This window comes from Dreissena polymorpha, chromosome 3, assembly GCF_020536995.1.
Source record: "Dreissena polymorpha isolate Duluth1 chromosome 3, UMN_Dpol_1.0, whole genome shotgun sequence".
In the NCBI taxonomy this organism is placed as follows: Eukaryota; Metazoa; Mollusca; class Bivalvia; order Myida; family Dreissenidae; genus Dreissena; species Dreissena polymorpha.
This window is the reverse complement of record NC_068357.1, coordinates 73,345,847-73,362,446: the sequence shown is the minus strand read 5'-3', so window position 1 is coordinate 73,362,446 and position 16,600 is coordinate 73,345,847. Positions and strand designations below refer to the sequence as shown.

The 16,600-nt window shown below is 34.2% G+C and overlaps 1 protein-coding gene and 1 long non-coding RNA gene across 20 annotated transcripts in view; one reads left to right on the top strand and one right to left on the bottom strand.

Moving 5' to 3' along the window:
- The window catches only part of LOC127874761 (uncharacterized), a 178,690-nt gene that overhangs the window by 132,030 nt on the left and 30,060 nt on the right, over window positions 1-16,600 (top strand). The gene's annotated exons all lie outside the window — the stretch shown is intronic.
- LOC127874743 (RNA-binding protein Pasilla-like) overlaps window positions 1-16,600 on the bottom strand; it is a 51,780-nt gene that overhangs the window by 23,656 nt on the left and 11,524 nt on the right. For 11 of the 19 annotated variants that reach the window (XM_052419311.1, XM_052419305.1, XM_052419307.1 and 8 more), the window contains one exon: window positions 2,405-2,482. The exons of the other annotated variants lie outside the window; for them this stretch is intronic. In XM_052419311.1, the coding sequence (XP_052275271.1) occupies window positions 2,405-2,482 (78 nt within the window). The remainder of the gene's footprint in view (window positions 1-2,404; window positions 2,483-16,600) is intronic. 19 annotated transcript variants of the gene reach the window in all.

The window sequence follows — 16,600 nt, the reverse complement described above, 5'->3', positions numbered from 1 at the left end:
GGAACACAGATTGCCTCCTCAATTGATGGATTGTAATACATTCACACAAAGATAATTCTCTTCTAAGTATTTTGATTTCAAGGAAGCAAGGTCACATGTTATATGCAAGAGTCACACAGTATGGTGTGACCGGGGCTAAGGAAGATTTTGCCTTTGTCAAAATAATGATTTGTCTTTGTGTATCAATATTGTTTGTTTAGACAGGTTGATGGAAATAAATATTGTTCATAAAATGCCAATTATTTGAACATGATAAAAAAAAAAATTTGAACAATCCTTCACATTACCAGATAAATCAAGTCAATTAAAACACTATGAATAAATTGGGGACCACCATTATATCATCTCAAGAGAGGCTTACATCACACTTGTTTACACATGCAGTACACCAGAGAAATCAATGCCAGGTAAAAATATAACACATGCTTTCTGTAAAACAGTAATATTAATAGGTGTATGACTTTTCCCCCTGGAATGCTGAGAGCAGGCAGGTTTTCCAACCCAATGAACAGATAAATCAATGGTTTTTGAGAGGAGAACCATTCCATGCATTCCCCACCTATGCCATTCATCTATTCCTTCTATAAGCAACTAGCAGATTGGCATATACTGATGAATCAATGAAAATGGGACAGAGAAAAATGCTGATTAAATATATTTTTTAATTTAACTGGCTGTGTTTTGTTTGGATTTGTTTCAGTATTCAACAGAATTTCAGTCACATAACTGCAGCAGTCAGTTAACCTACTCCATTTAAAGCTAGTTTACTAAGTGCAGAATTCTTACATCAGAGTTGAGATAGCCAGTTCTGAACATCCCTGAAAAAATGGCCCATGTTTCAAAGGGAAGGGTTACCACATCCCCAAGCTATAGGTGTTAAAGGATAGCAGAAACATCTATATGCATTTAAAATAGCCACTGGGATTCAAGCATTTAAAAAACACCAAAATATCATACCATATACAGCAACTAATTGTGTTATTTGTACATAAAATTCAGCCCAGCTTTGTAATGCAAGAATTTATATTAATATGTTTATATTAAAAATAATATCCTTTACAGGGTATTGAACTTTCAATCAATCTTATGACTGTGGTATCAAGCCTGAAAGAATTCTTTCAAGAACATATATTAACCTCAGCATTTGACCATGAGGCTAGCAATATTACTTTATTATATGGCCTTTGTGCATCTCTGGATGTCCTTTATTTATATGTGGACATTGGCAATGTTGGGATCTGTTCTGAAATCCTAAGCATTCATCATATTTTTGTTTTTAACTTTCAACACATGTTTTTTCACAGTGCCATGTTCTGTTAGAAATGCTTACTCCATATCGTAGAAAATTATAACATGTATTATTATAAACATAAAGCTTTTTCAGGGATGTCAAGTTTACTACTTTCTTAATTTTTATCTATTACTTTTACCTCCTCCCCAATCCAAGCCAATACAACTTGTGTTAAATTGCAGAATCAAATTCTCGCATACAAGTTATGAGATAATACATTTTGAATACAATAATTTTGATTGATTTTTCACTGCATTTATCTTTTATTTACAATGCTACATCAGGGAAACTCATTGCAGAGTAGTTATGATTAACTTCAACCAACATGTAACTAAAACACTAAATAATTACAAATACATGTAGCAAAACCTATTGTGTAAAACGTGGTATCTTGTGGCATAAATGTGGGTCATATTTTGCAGTCTTCCATGAAATGTTCCCTTGAATTTACACTGATCCCAAAATGGCACACATTTGCAGAAGATTCTCATGAAAGTAACCGAAAACTGCGCTAGGAGGTCTCAGCACAATGTTTGTATAATAGACAAGAAATGTAAAACTTGAATGCCCTCCTTGCATTCAACCCCACCCCAACAAAAAAAAAATTCATAAATTGGAAATGGTTTCTATCTGCCCCTATGAGACACCATAATGCAATTACAATCACTATATGGGTAATGATACTAGCTGGACAAGGTATGGTTTCACACTTCAGAGAAGATTACATGCTTGAACGTATTTTACTTCTGCCAATATCTACCAAATATTTATTAAATTCAGTGTCCCGTTTTCAGATGCTGTTATATCACATATGTCTACTAATTGATATTTACAGTACTAAAATGAGTGTGTAACCTATTTAATTTTCAGTTGAAGCCTTTGTGACCTTGAATTTTAACTATAGTTGACCTCATAAATGATTGGCATTTCCAATTCCTCCACAGCAACTGTAAAAAAAAATTTTGCTTGTTGAAGGTCAAAGCATTTTCTAGAAGAAACAAATGGTCTATGGACCAATAAACCTACGACACAGTGATGGAGAGGTGCAGAAGTGGGCAGAATAATTTCATGACCTTAATGTAAAATAGAGTGTTATAACAAATTATTACATACCTAGCATAACATTTGCAGGACTTGCACTCAGCATTGTTTTCATAGGCTGCAATGGGCTTCTGGAATCGGGTCTATGGCCTAAGTTTTGTTTGGGGAAAAAATAATAATGGTACAAGCAAATAATCAAAGCCAAGTCAAGAGTGCGAGAGTGCGAACTTTTGTGGTTGTAGCGCAAATAAACATTAAAAGAACCTTGATTTATAACTTTTTATTAAATAATGATTGTGTTTGTTAAACAATTACAACAAGATGCAAAACAAGATTTTCTATTCCATTAATCCAATTATATTTAAATGTTTCCAGGCCTTTTAATTTAAATAAAAAATGTAGCAAGGACATTTTGGGACGTAAACAAAATTACAATTTTTAATTGCAGACTACTTGTAAGAAATTATTGGCCATGCCCATTTGAGTTTTTACTATCACCATTCCTGTCTACATATTTCAAGAGAAAGCCTACAAAATGTTAATTGAAAATGTCTGACCCGCTTACCTTTTCATCTTAAGGTAGGTTATATTTCTAACACATGGGTAGAGGCATACTGGGTTTAAAATTACCGCATGGAAAATGTATTATGGTCTTTTAAACTTCAATAACCTTCACTTGTTAATGAGACAACTATTGTATGGCCGGGACAAGAATAACAGTATATAAACGTTGGTGTACGCTTCACTTCACAATTCTTAAAGCAAATGGCTAAGCATATGTATTAGATTGCTGTCATTTGAAAAGTAACCATTATTTAAACACAGGATTCAATTGGGAGGGTTGCGACAGACAACTGTGTGCTTAAATTGCCGCTAATCATGTCCCATACCAGCCAAGCGTCAATACAGAACAAATCATTTGGAACATCTCCGGTTACTGATACAATTGAAGTCTAGTAGTTTGATAGGCATCTGACAGGTTTATTCACCGTTCAATTATACTACAGCCTAATGCATAGGAAAAATAGCTTACTATTGAACATTATTTATTTATTTTGCTAATGCAGTTGAGGCCACATTGCATCATCAGCAAAATAAGATTTAAAAAATTTTAAACAGTAATTTGTTGCGTTCCCAGTTGAAAATCTTTCTTGGGGAAATACAAGACTTCTAGTGTACGATATTGCGGAGTCAGCTATATAAGTATGTCACAGTGTCGAGTAAATAACTTCAATTATATTTAATAGACAATAACAGACAATAGATTTTAAACTAAGTCCGACTGGTATTGTGAATGGATTGGCATAATATGAAAATTTCAACATACTTGATTTTAAATGGAGCAAAGAGGCTTAAAGTTAACCCATTTATGCCTAGTGGACTCTCCCATCCTTCTAAATTGGTTCAATTTATTTCCAAAATTAGGGATGTCTAGTACATTTATTTCTATATTTAGAATATTTCTTACAGAAATTCCTGTAGGCAAACAGCGCATACCCTGATGAGACCCCGCATCATGCGGTGTCTCATCTGGGCCTACGCTGTTTGCCAAGGCCTTTTTTCAAGACGCTATGCATAAATGGGTTAATCAATTACTGCTCGCCAACTATTCATACACTTTTGCCAACATACATGTACACAGAGTCATTTTTATATCACAATGTATATTGTGACTATGTGTATATCTGCATAATAAGCAGATCCATTATCATTGGCCTGATATAGGCTAATTAAGTAGCCTGGATTATTACATCGAAAAACTCTTCCACTCAAGACAATTTTGAAATTTTGTATACAAAAAATGGTGAAAATAACTGTGTTGTCACAAAGGCATATAAATTATTCACTCAGTCAGATATGCTGGGTCACGCACACAAGCAGACCAGTTGCACTCAATGGCACAGTTACAGTAGATAAGTAGGAAATTAGCTAAACTTCTTTTGCCACAGGTTACAATGGTTTCAATAAAAACAAACATGAAAATGACCAACCTAAACAGTGATATTTCTTACATAGCCAATGCGTCATTAGCAAACAAAGTATTTCCACAGAATGATGAAAGAGTCTTGCCCTAAATGGTGAACATTAACTTTTGGAAACAAACTATAATTTTGCTGATGATGCATAATAATGCATAAAATAATAAAATGAAGCTGAACGAGAATCCCATATGAAAAATTTATTGATATGTGGTGTAGAGACTATGTTAAAGTACTTCTCCATTCTTGTATATCGGAAAAAATTCGAAGGAATGATGTCTGGGCCAGTTAAGCTCAAAACTTTCTTCATTAGACGTTACCTAGACACAAATAAGTACAGATTTAATTCAAAGGCCAAGGTAGGGTTTGTATATTATTTGCTGGGTTCCTCCTGCATGAGCATGAACACTTATGTGCAAGGCTTGAAACCCCCATGACACTTCTGAGTCTTTCAATTGGAATAAGAACTCACATGTTGTATTAATTATGTCTTGATAAATGTGTGCAGTTAGTATCAATTATAATCAATATGATATGTAAAACATGCATTTGTGTACTTATGCTAACATTTCCTTGTCTCAACTAAATGCTGACTGACATAATCAATACAAATGTAATGACTACAGTAAACAGTATTTCAAAATAATATCCATTTAAATATAAATTATTTCTCCATTGGGAACACTTCATATGAAGTAGGCACAAAAACATGAACGCTGAGTGGATTTTCTTTAAAACCGAATAGTCAATAGAAACTGTATAATACCCCCCTATCAAAACAGCTTTAAATATGATCTTTAGGCATAATGTAAAATACATCTACAATGCCAACAAAAGGAGATCGATATGTTTTAATGAGCCAATCTTGACAACATGTACCATAATCTTGTTCTGGGTTTTACGTAAGACATGTCACGAATACATAATTATAAAATTATAGTCGCATGTGCAATTTATAATTTCAAATTAATAAGTTTAATGAAAGTACAAAGACCTTACCAACCACATTTACCAGTCGGAAAATTATCAAGAAAGTAAAAGTAATTCTAGAAAGTTTAAAATGATTCAATAAATTAAATCCTAAAACAAGATTATGCATGTATGTATTTCCAACTTAACTCTTTCAGTGCTGGAACCAAATTTTGAAGGCCTTTGCAAACAGTTTGGATCCAGATGAGACGCCACAGAATGTGGCGTCTCATCAGGATCCAAACTGTTTGCTATTCTGATAGTATTCTTTGAAAAAAATCAAAGAAAATTCTAATTTCAGAAATTCAGCAGAAGACATTTTAGCAGACAACAAATTTCCCAGCATGCAAAGGGTTAATGAGGTCCTTCCTTTCCAGGGATGCACTGTAATGTCCCAGAGTGTGTCCCAGAACTCTTATACATAATATTGCAAGACTCGTGAAAAAGTGAGAATTTTTTTATTTCCATCCACCACAACATAAAAATGAGATTATCAATAACTATTAAGTTGTCAGTAGTACATGTAGATGCAACAGTAACAGATGTATTAGCAACAATAGTAGTAGTAATACCAACAACAGCAGCAATAGAACAAGTTAAACTTAAAAGTGTTGATATTAAAGTTCAATCAGACTGCAATACAAAGTAATACATGTAGAGACTTGCGTCATTCATCTCCAAGAATGGACAAGTGAGGATCAATACATATTTGCCGTGCTCTGTGAAAAGGGGAAGTTTAATGAGTGTGCGTAAAGTGTAATCCCAGATTAGCCTGTGCAGTCTACACAGGCTAATCAGGTCTGACAATTCCGCCTAAACTGGCTTTTGCCAAAAAGAGACTTTTGAACGAAAAATATCATACAAGCCGAAAGTGTTTTCCATGATTAGCCTGTGCGGACTGCATAGGCTAATCTGGGACAACATTTTATGCACATTCATTGAACCCCCTTTTTACAGAGCAAGACCCATATTCTTGTGGCTTGTGATGCCTACAAACACTTAGTTTAGCTTGAGTCACACAAGACAGCACGTACTTGGGACTAGTATTTTCTGTAAAGCTATAATTTTTCATAATTTATAAATGCTTTTGGTTTTTTTACTTTCAACTTATATTTTTTTGGAAAATGAATTGACAATTATTCATAGTTTTATATTCAAATTATTAGAAACACAAGTGAGGGGCCTTTCATTAGGCGAAAAGGAAATATTAATATGCTACCATGTGCCTATTACTTGTAGTTTTAAAATAACATGCTACCATGTGCCTATTACTAATAGTTTAAAAATAACATTTCAATTTTATTACCAGAGCTCCAGATAAGGGTTGTATTTTGGTAATTACGAATTATTTTCAAGTCCGTTACGTATTTATTTTAAAATCTTGTCGTACCATTAAGAATTACAAAATCAAGTTACGAATATTATTTTTACATCGGTTCGTATCGATTTTATTGAGTTCTTTTCGCATTTTAAAGATCTTTTCAGTGCTTATATACAGTACACTTCACGCGTTTTCCCCAAAAAACGCGTTCCCTCCGCGGGTTTTTTCTGCTAGCGAGTGTTCACGCGGCGTTGGAAGAGCGAGGTGAACTCGATAAAACGCTCGGCGTTCGCTAATTCCCGCGGCGTGTATTACTTTAGGCTAGTCGGTAAATGCAGACACCTTCCGTTCTTATCAGTGATCGCCGCGCAACGCCGCGTTAGCAGTGTGCTACTGGGCATGCCAAAAAATAAAAACATTGTTATAATAAATTGTTTAAATACTGTAGTACATGTATAAAAAGATAATTGTATAGAAAATTAATACGTATAAAAATTATGTTTTTTAATTCACAGGTACGTCTACAATATGAATTAGTCTAATATAATACATTTGACAAATTAATATTTAAATCATAACACATACGACACAAGAATAAATGTTCCGTAAAATTTCCAAATGAGAATAATAATTAGTAATCCGAAACACACTACGATTTTTAATTGTTAACACGACGTTTACAAATGCTTCCAATATACAGTCATGTATATTTCCCGACAAAAGCGCGCGAAAATTATGCTGCAATGTACAAGGTCAAGGTACAATGTATACTCCTGCAAAGCGTGCGTGTATTGATTTTTTTGATACAAACTTTGTTGCGCAGAGAACATTGTTGATTTCGGTTAAAAGTTTCTTTGGTATTTATTAACGAAATTATATCGCGAATAAGTTGATATTTCCTCTAAAATAATTTCAAATCGAACACGCCGAATCTTTATCGTTACGGTATTTTAGTAGAGTAATTATTTTAACACTAATTGTACTGTAAACTGATTACAGAAGACATCTGGGCGGAACTGGATTTTAAGTGTTTGACGTTATGAAAACACGCAAAGCTTGTCTACTGACCTATTGTGTAGACTGCTGTATTCGGTGTTTTGACAAAAGGGATTAACATGTGTGAATGTCACTCTGCCGATTTGGTCCATAATTACTGGTAAACATTGTTTAGAATGTCGACGCAACAAGAATACAACTGTGAATATTAAATGCAATTATCAACTCAATAGTTACCACCTTTTAGCAATCAATGGAATAACCTACAAACAAAGAGAAAATCAATGCATTAGCGAGCAGAGAATAGACTTTGTTCCGACAATTAAAACCATTCCTTATGCATTCGTTGAACGTGTTTACTTGAGTAAGTTATGCCTTTAGACAGGAAGCGGCTTTTCTTTGATTACGTCAAACTGTCAATTCACACAGATTTGCGAGATTTTTAGGGTCCTTGGTCATTTGTATACATGTACATTATAGAAAATCACCTGCTAACATGAAAACTTTGGATTAAATTATCAAAATAAAAACAATGTTGCAAACTGTGTTTATATTAATTGGTAAGTATTAGTTAAAAGACGACGTTTTGTGTGTCGTAAATCAACGAGTTTTCTATACAACCACAACTACTTCTACAACCACGTCGGGATCGATCTATCTTGGTTGTTTTTTTTAATTGTAAATATTATACTACATGTACATGTATGTACTTGTAATAAATGTAATTTTATTTGAAAATCAGGAAGTCAAACAAAATTAAATTGATCGTTATCTCGTAAAACGCGGAGTTTCCCCCGCGTTGCCAACGCCGAGGGCCGCCGCGTCGGTTTATCAGTTTTGCCGATCATTAACCGCCGCGTCCAAAATCATGCAAACGCCGCGTATAGCGGGATTTTCTTAATCTCCCTCCAGGTCGAAACCCGCGGAGTATGGAGGGAAATTGGGGAAAACGCGTGGAGTGTACTGTAGAATGGTTATTGGGTTTGTTTAACAAAGTGCATTTTTTCCAATAAAAGCGGCGTGTACAGTCTATCTGTCAAAAACCAAGGGCGGCGCCCGGAGAGCGTCCTAAAAAACTGCAAAGCGTGCAAAAACACGCTTTTAACATATTGTACGCAACGTGAGCTGAAGTTGAATGTTAAAAAAGACATTATAGAAAAGATCTCATACGATGTTGTTTTTTCAGTTGCCGACCCAGTCGGAAAAGCTAAAAAAACGCGACACGACGGGTCCAAACTTAAACCAAAAAAAACATTGAACGAGTGGAAGGGACAATTCCCGTGGCTAATCGCTGAAAAGATTGAAGGGGAGACCCATTTTAATTGTGAAATATGTAAAAAATATATCGAAGGCATGCAATCTAAGCACAGTTTGGGCATATGAAGGTACAGTCCACTCTTGTTATCTCGAAGTCGGCGAGAACAAGAAAAAATATCGAGATAATGAGAGTTCGAGATATCCGATAAGGCGTTTTCAAAGAAAAAAATGAGACGAAAATTTACCTTGTTTTTAACATCTTAATACCTGCTAAGTGATCTAACTAAAGCCGTCACCGTGTGGCATAATACTCTCTTCCTGATATATACGCAATTTACGAGGCACGATTAATTTTGCTATTTTAATGCTTAAAATTTCGTTTTAAGTATTACAGAATTGCATGAACACATGCAGTTATAATTTTTCTAAACTGTCGAGTAAATGACGGTGTATATACACAAAAATATAACTCCATGCATTTTGGAATGTTGTTTGTAAAAACAATTAGTCTTTCGGCCTTTCGGCAGGCTGTGTATTAATTGCAGTTAATTGATGTTAAAGTGACACTTAAAGTGACAGGCCTTTATCAAGTGTTAATGGCTAACGACATTACACACGTGTGATCGTTGATGCAATTAACGGATCAATTTCCTACCGCACAGTATCGGGAGCAGCCGGGCGAAGCGAGACGGTGAAGTATCAAAGAAAAAGTTTCTCACCTTTTGCCGAAACTAGGAAAGTTATTCGCACTTCGAGATAAACTACAGTAAATACATGTTAAATCGGGACTCGGGACAAAATTTTATATCGACATATCGAATTATTCGACATAACGAAAATCGAGATAAGCGATGTTTATTTATATAGATAAAGAAGGAAAAAAAATGGGACATTGAGCTTTCTTCGACATATCGAGAATATCGAAATATCCGATGTCGAGATAACGAGAGTGGACTGTATTTGAAAAATAAAATTGTATAATACTGAATAGACACTGTTGAACTCGTATAAATAAAGTTGCTATTTGTTTATTTTGATTTTTTGCATGAAAATAACCATTATTATTTATTTTTAGGTCATTTAGAAAAGTTAAGAATTATTTTCCAAAACTTAGTAGTAACGTTAAGAATAAAATTTTAAGAGTTAAGAATTCTTTTTGAAAATCTGGTAGTAACGTTAAGAATTTCACAAAACCTTTTCTGGAGCTCTGTATTACTATCAAAATATTGTATTTTCTGTTTTCAAGTTATATGAAAAATGCTTCAAAGATATGAACATCAAACAGACACCATTCAACACCGCTGAAAGTTAATAAAGATATCTCATAAAAGATTAAACATTTCGACACAGACCTTTGTCTAGCCTTTTCAGTTACCTGTATTCAAAACAAACTGCTTACTAAGTATTATTAATAAGTGATGAAAGCAACTGTGTTTTGCCATTCAAATGGTAGTATACTTAATTATTTGTTTTTTTCAAATTGAAAAATATTTATTTGACCTGTTTTCATTGCAAAAAAAATAGATAAACCCAGTGGATTAACAATTAAAGCTTAGACAAATTATTCCTAAGAAAAATCATGAATAGTTACTTATGTTCTCATGAAGAAAACATTAATTGTATTGAATGTCACACCCCTCTATCAACTTATTAAAAATACAATATTTAAAAAACCTATGTATGTTGCAAAATCTTGCATCAAATACGCAGTAAAATGTGTTTCACGCCTCGATAAGCAAAGAAGTAATACCCAAATTTGGGCTAAAGCCTCCACATTGATTTGGCAAGTCAGTAGATATGATTCATAAAAGCATAGCTTACGTATAATATTGTGAGCAACAAAGTATAAATGAACAGAGATAATAACAACCTTAAAAAGTGTCCATAAAACTCATGCAAAAATGTTCAAGAGGCAGAGAGACATCTTCACTAGTAGACACTACTACTCTTCCTATGCCATATTGATCTGCCCAATCAATATGACATGCTATCCAATACCAGTGGAAATAATATAATGAGTTATGATGGACTATGGTTGAGGACAACTGGCTTACATGCCCAAGACCAATGATTTTACTTGCCCATCAATTCGATCACACCCCTTTTTTCCCCTTTTGTAATTTATTTACATATTCTATCTTTCATTTTATTTCTTTTGAGGGGCTGCTATTTTCAACATCAAAGTCAGCAAGGGGGGCAATTAACCTTACACTTTTCCTGCTTAAGATGATTAACCCATTTATGCCTAGCGTCTAGAAAAAAGGACTTGGCAAACAGCATAGACCCAGATGAGATGCCGCATAATGCGGCGTCACATCAGGGTCTGCACTGTTTGCTTAAAGGAATTTCTGTAAGAAATATTCTTAATATAGAAATAAATATACTAGACATCCCTAATTTTGGAAATAAATTGATCCAATTTAGAAGGATGGGAGAGTCCACTAGGCATAAATGGGTTAACCAGTATTTTGAGAAGATTCTTATGCCAAGACCATTCTACCTGAATCAAACGTGGGGAAAAGGGGGGAGATTATGGCCATAGCAATACTTCATGACAAATGCCCTCACAAGTTATGTGGTTGGGACTGGAATTGAACCCGCGATCCGGGGATTTGTAGTCCATAAGTCTATCAACTGAGCTAGAAGACCATGATGTTCCAGACATTGACAGTCTGCTTCCTTTTTAAGATGGCCCATCAATTTAAGATCAATTCTTCATAAGATGTCAAGAAAAATAAATATCCACAACTAAGCTGCTTTTCCGAATTTGCACATTTCTATACAAAAATTATTTTCCGACTTGTGATTCCCACTGCTCCCATTTCAATGTTTTACCAGTATTTTTTTTATTTTTATTTGCCTATGTCCTATAATTACGTTAAACAAACTGTGAGCAAAATTGGCAACTTTCCTTGATGTGACAATTTGTTACAAATACAATACCTTACATTACTTTATCAACAGTGACAAATTTTATTATTTTATCAAAATAGATCAAATACTCACCTGTAACAAAATGAAAATACAAAACATTACCTTAATTAAAATAATACGTGCAAAAAGGAATTAATTCTTTCCATTAAGTACTATTTAATCAATATACATGTCTACAAATCGGTTTAAACTTCTAATACTGACCGGCCATTCACATGCTTTCACTTTAGCAGCATAAATAAAAGTAATTACCACTGACTCATTGATAATGATATTTCTCATGTACATTAAAGTCTGCATTGGCTGTTTTGTCTGGTCAGCTGTTACTGCTATTGGAAATTGAAAAGAATCTGCTGTCACCAGCAAAAATTCAGATGACACATGTTAACATGTATGGCTGAAACAGTGTGGGGAAAACCAAATGGCTATTTATTGGAAAATTGAAAGATTGCAATATATAGCACCATATAAAAGTACATAGACAACAGTTGATGCAAATTTAGTGCTCAGATCAATCATAAAAATCCAACTAAATATTAACATTGAAAATAGCAACACCATTGTGTTATGTGATAAAGAAACATGGCCATTTTCAATAACCAGAGTCATGGAACCCATTTATATAACATAATTGTTTTCTGGTACTGAAAAAAAAACCTTGTAATTTGTTTTTACAATGACAGATATCAATCATTAAGTAAATCTTACTAACATATATCAGGCATGGCGAAATTAGAAAAAATCTGCCGGTCATCCGGACAGGCATTTCAGAAAATGTGCCGGTCCGGAGAAAATTTAGCCGGACCGTAAAGCAACAACAACTTAACTAGAAAATTCAAAAATGGCAGCGATCACATCTTGATCTCTTTATTCAACCGCCGTTAAATTGATTTTAATCGCTTAGAGGTTACACTGGCAGCTAATTGGTGTTAATCGGTTGTGTAATGTCAATCATGTTGTGAAAAATTCGCGTGTCAGTTTTTATTACATGTATTCCCTATTAGAACGGTTCGGTGCGATAATTTCAATAACGTATGTGCAAGCCGAATAATTATCAAATTAAAGTTATTCGAAGCGATTTAAACATTCTTACTTTAAGATGATTGCAGTTTGGAGCGGCTGTTAAAATATACTGCGCACAGTACAAAACACGTTACCTGACATTTAATGATTAAGGCATTTCATTTTTCAGAACGTTTACTAGTAATTAATTAAATAAAAAAGACGATTTATTTACATGCTAACGCAGTGTAATTGTTAACAGAGATTCATTTTCATTTTTGACCAGTATCAGAAAGTCCCCGGGAAGCACGTTTTTTTACATGGCACTGCATATGATGCAATAAAAACATTTCTTTGTACATGTATCGTATTGCATTCAATCTAAATTTAAATTCGCTCGTCCAATGAAAGCTCTGCCCCATAATGCACTGTACTCTTTACACTTATGAAAAATGGCGTATGCATATGGTTGTGTTGATCACGATACCATATTTTATTGTCCTTATCCTACTCGAAAAATATGTAAAAGCTATCAAGATCTTTTTTGTTAGAACGCAGTTGGCGATTTTGCAAACGAGTTTAAAGTAGGTGTTGTGTAACAAGTTGGATTTGCTAATTGTACGTAACAAACCTACAGCAAACATCAAAACAACGAGCGATTTCATGTTCACGATGTAGTAAGCGATTTGCTCTTCAAATTTTCAACTTGAAAAAAAAAAGATTTGTTTGCAATCATTTCACATTTTGCCGGTCACCAGGACCGACATTCTTGTTAAACCTGCCGGACCAAATTGAAATCTGCCGGTCAGGACCGGCGGACCGGCAATTTCGCCAAGCCTGATATATGTAAACTGTGTTCAGCTTTAAATACTTTCATTCAGCCTTACCTTGTCTTAAACTATTTTAATGCTTAAATAGAGCACCTATAAATTGCATCAAGATAATTATGTGTATCAATGTAACAGGTATTTTGTGTAAGGATTGCAAAATATAACTTGTTCATAGATTATGTACAACCTTTTAAATCTGAATTTGCAGTACAATTACTTTGCCACCCTTTATTTAATAAGAAGAAAGTTGCGTGGTTCAACAACAACACATACTGGCATCATTAATTGGCTTCAGGGTAGCTTTATTAAATGTCAACCTTCAACAATCCTACATGCAACACGAGATACAGACAACATGATTATGTAGGCGTGATGGAGTACAATATTAACAAACAATAAATTCATCATTATGAAATAAAAAGAACTTAACTGTAATTCAGCAAACATGTGTTTGGCTATAGCTTGAAGCTACACATGTACAGTTGACAGGGTGGGGGATGGTTATCCTAAGAAAACAGTAACTATTAGTAATCATACTGACATGACCGCCATAGGGACTGTCTTTCTCCTTGTTGTTACTTCTGACAACATTAATGTTGAAGGAATACAAATATGTATGACTTTTATTTCAAAATGTTCATAAAACACAACCAAGTTAACCTTTACTGGACTTTTCTGAATGCAAAAAGAGGACATAGCCCTGCTAAAAGGCTTGTCAAATATACAGGTCTAGGTCTGTGACTTAAAAAAGTCTCTAACAGGTACGTTTTGTATCTGCAGTAGACACACAGATATGGCCTTGTCCCACACAAATCTCTACCTAGATTTTTTATGAACAAAAGTGGGCATAATTCTACTTAATAGCATGTCAGAGTTTTGGTTAGTTAACTTACATGCCGACCCTGAACACAAGTGTTAAGTTTCTATTGAATACCTGCAGCAGAAACAGTGATATTGAGATGCTTGCTTTTTTTACTAAAAAGGAAAACTTGCTTTTTTCACATGAAATAGGGGCAAATACAGTTCTGTAGTTTTACTGGTGCAGTCGGACCAATGAAGCATCATCCTAAAATGGGTCTTATGATAAATGTGGCCAGCGTTACTAAGCACCTGACCATCTTGTGAAGTCAGATCAGCAGCCACCCTATCCATTATCCGCTAGTGAGACCATGAAAACTTGCGTGAACTTCAAAGTGGTCAAGGTAGCTCCTGAACAGACTTCAAGCATGCACAGGCTTGTCTGGAGCCACATTAAGCATTAGACCAATTCACGAATGAAAAGGCTAATTTATATTCATACACAAACTGTGAAAATTATTTTAAGATGAAACCAGTATGCCTTGTAAATGAAAGCATTTTATTTTGGTGGACTACTTAATTAGGATTTTGAGGTGTGTTTTTTTCTGAGAAATTATTTTGAAACTTGCATGTGCGCTATAAAAATAGCTATGTATGAGTGCATATGATATTTGTATGTTTGTAGTATGTGAAAATGGTTGTATAAAATGAAAGAACTAAAATAAATACTTCTCAATTGTATCCAAATACATGGGTTTAAAATCTTTTATCTTAAAATGCATAAATATCAAGCTTTTTTCTCTGTGAACCAGACAAAGTGTTGCTCTAGAAACTGAAAGTTAACAAGCACACTATTGTTTTCAATGACAATGTGTTCAATACCATTGAACAGCTTTCATTAAGTACTTCCTATTTTAATCCCCCTATACATCAAAAATACAATGCTTTCCTTAAAACATAATGCACCTCAAGTAGGCAATTACCAATTTAACACAATTTCTGATAAGAGTTTATTGTTTTTTAATGTGCCTGAACTAGCAATGGACCACTATCAGACTTTAAATCGACCATCAATATTATGCACATACATGTAATGATCAACAGAGAAAGTTTAGTTTAGAGCCATATTTAGTAACAGTTAAAGGGAAAACCCATATAATGTTGCAGACATTACATATCAAATTGTCAGATGAGATCAATTTAACCAGAAAAAGTAATTTTTATCACGGTTATTTTGCTTAAGTTTAATGTCAAGTTACACATTTTGTTAAGACTACGATTATTATGAGGATGAACATAAAATAAACCGAAATAAAAGAACAAATGAATAAATCATATGCCACATAAGACTTATCTTTTTTGTACAGTATTTCAGAAGCAGACTTGTAATTTAGTAATATACGATTCTCCATTTCAAGGCGGATTTGCAACAAAATGATAAGGTAAATTTTGTTCAAAGTTATAGCTAAACCAAAAGGCACTTAAAAAACAAAATCCCACCCCACCCTTTTGTCAACTATTTTCAGGGGCCATAAATCAGGAATAAGTGTATCACTGGAGATGAAATGTCTTGCACCTCTACACTAGTCTTGATGATGACATACTTGAAGTTTTAATTGGATGTGGATATAGCCCCTCTGCAAACTTTTACTTATTTATCCAGATAAACCTAACGACAGTCAGAAAACAATAGAAACTTCAATACAACATCAATTTCCTCAGCAGGGAAACAAGCTGACCCTCTTTTTCCTCTCATTATAAACAAGAGCAGTCTCCATAGGATGACATATGCCCCAAATAAACGCTTTGATAGAAGTTATGAGCATTTTTCTAAACCTAAACGCGGACCCTAAGTTCAAATCCAATGTCAAAGGGGTCAAAATTTGTGTGCGTATGGAAAGGCCGTGTCCATTTACACATGCATACCAAATATGAATGTTACATCTGAAGGGACATAGACGTTATGAGCACTTTTCGAAACCTAGACGCAAAGTGTGACTAACATACAGACGGAGGGACGGACAGTGCGATCACTATATGCCCTCCTTCAGGGGCATAAAAAAAGATCTACAAAGCAATACAAGTAATACACAAACACCCACTCAACAAAACCCAGATATGGCTCAGCTAACACTGAAAACACATTCATACAAAATATTCGAACAATCAATTCCCTAAATCC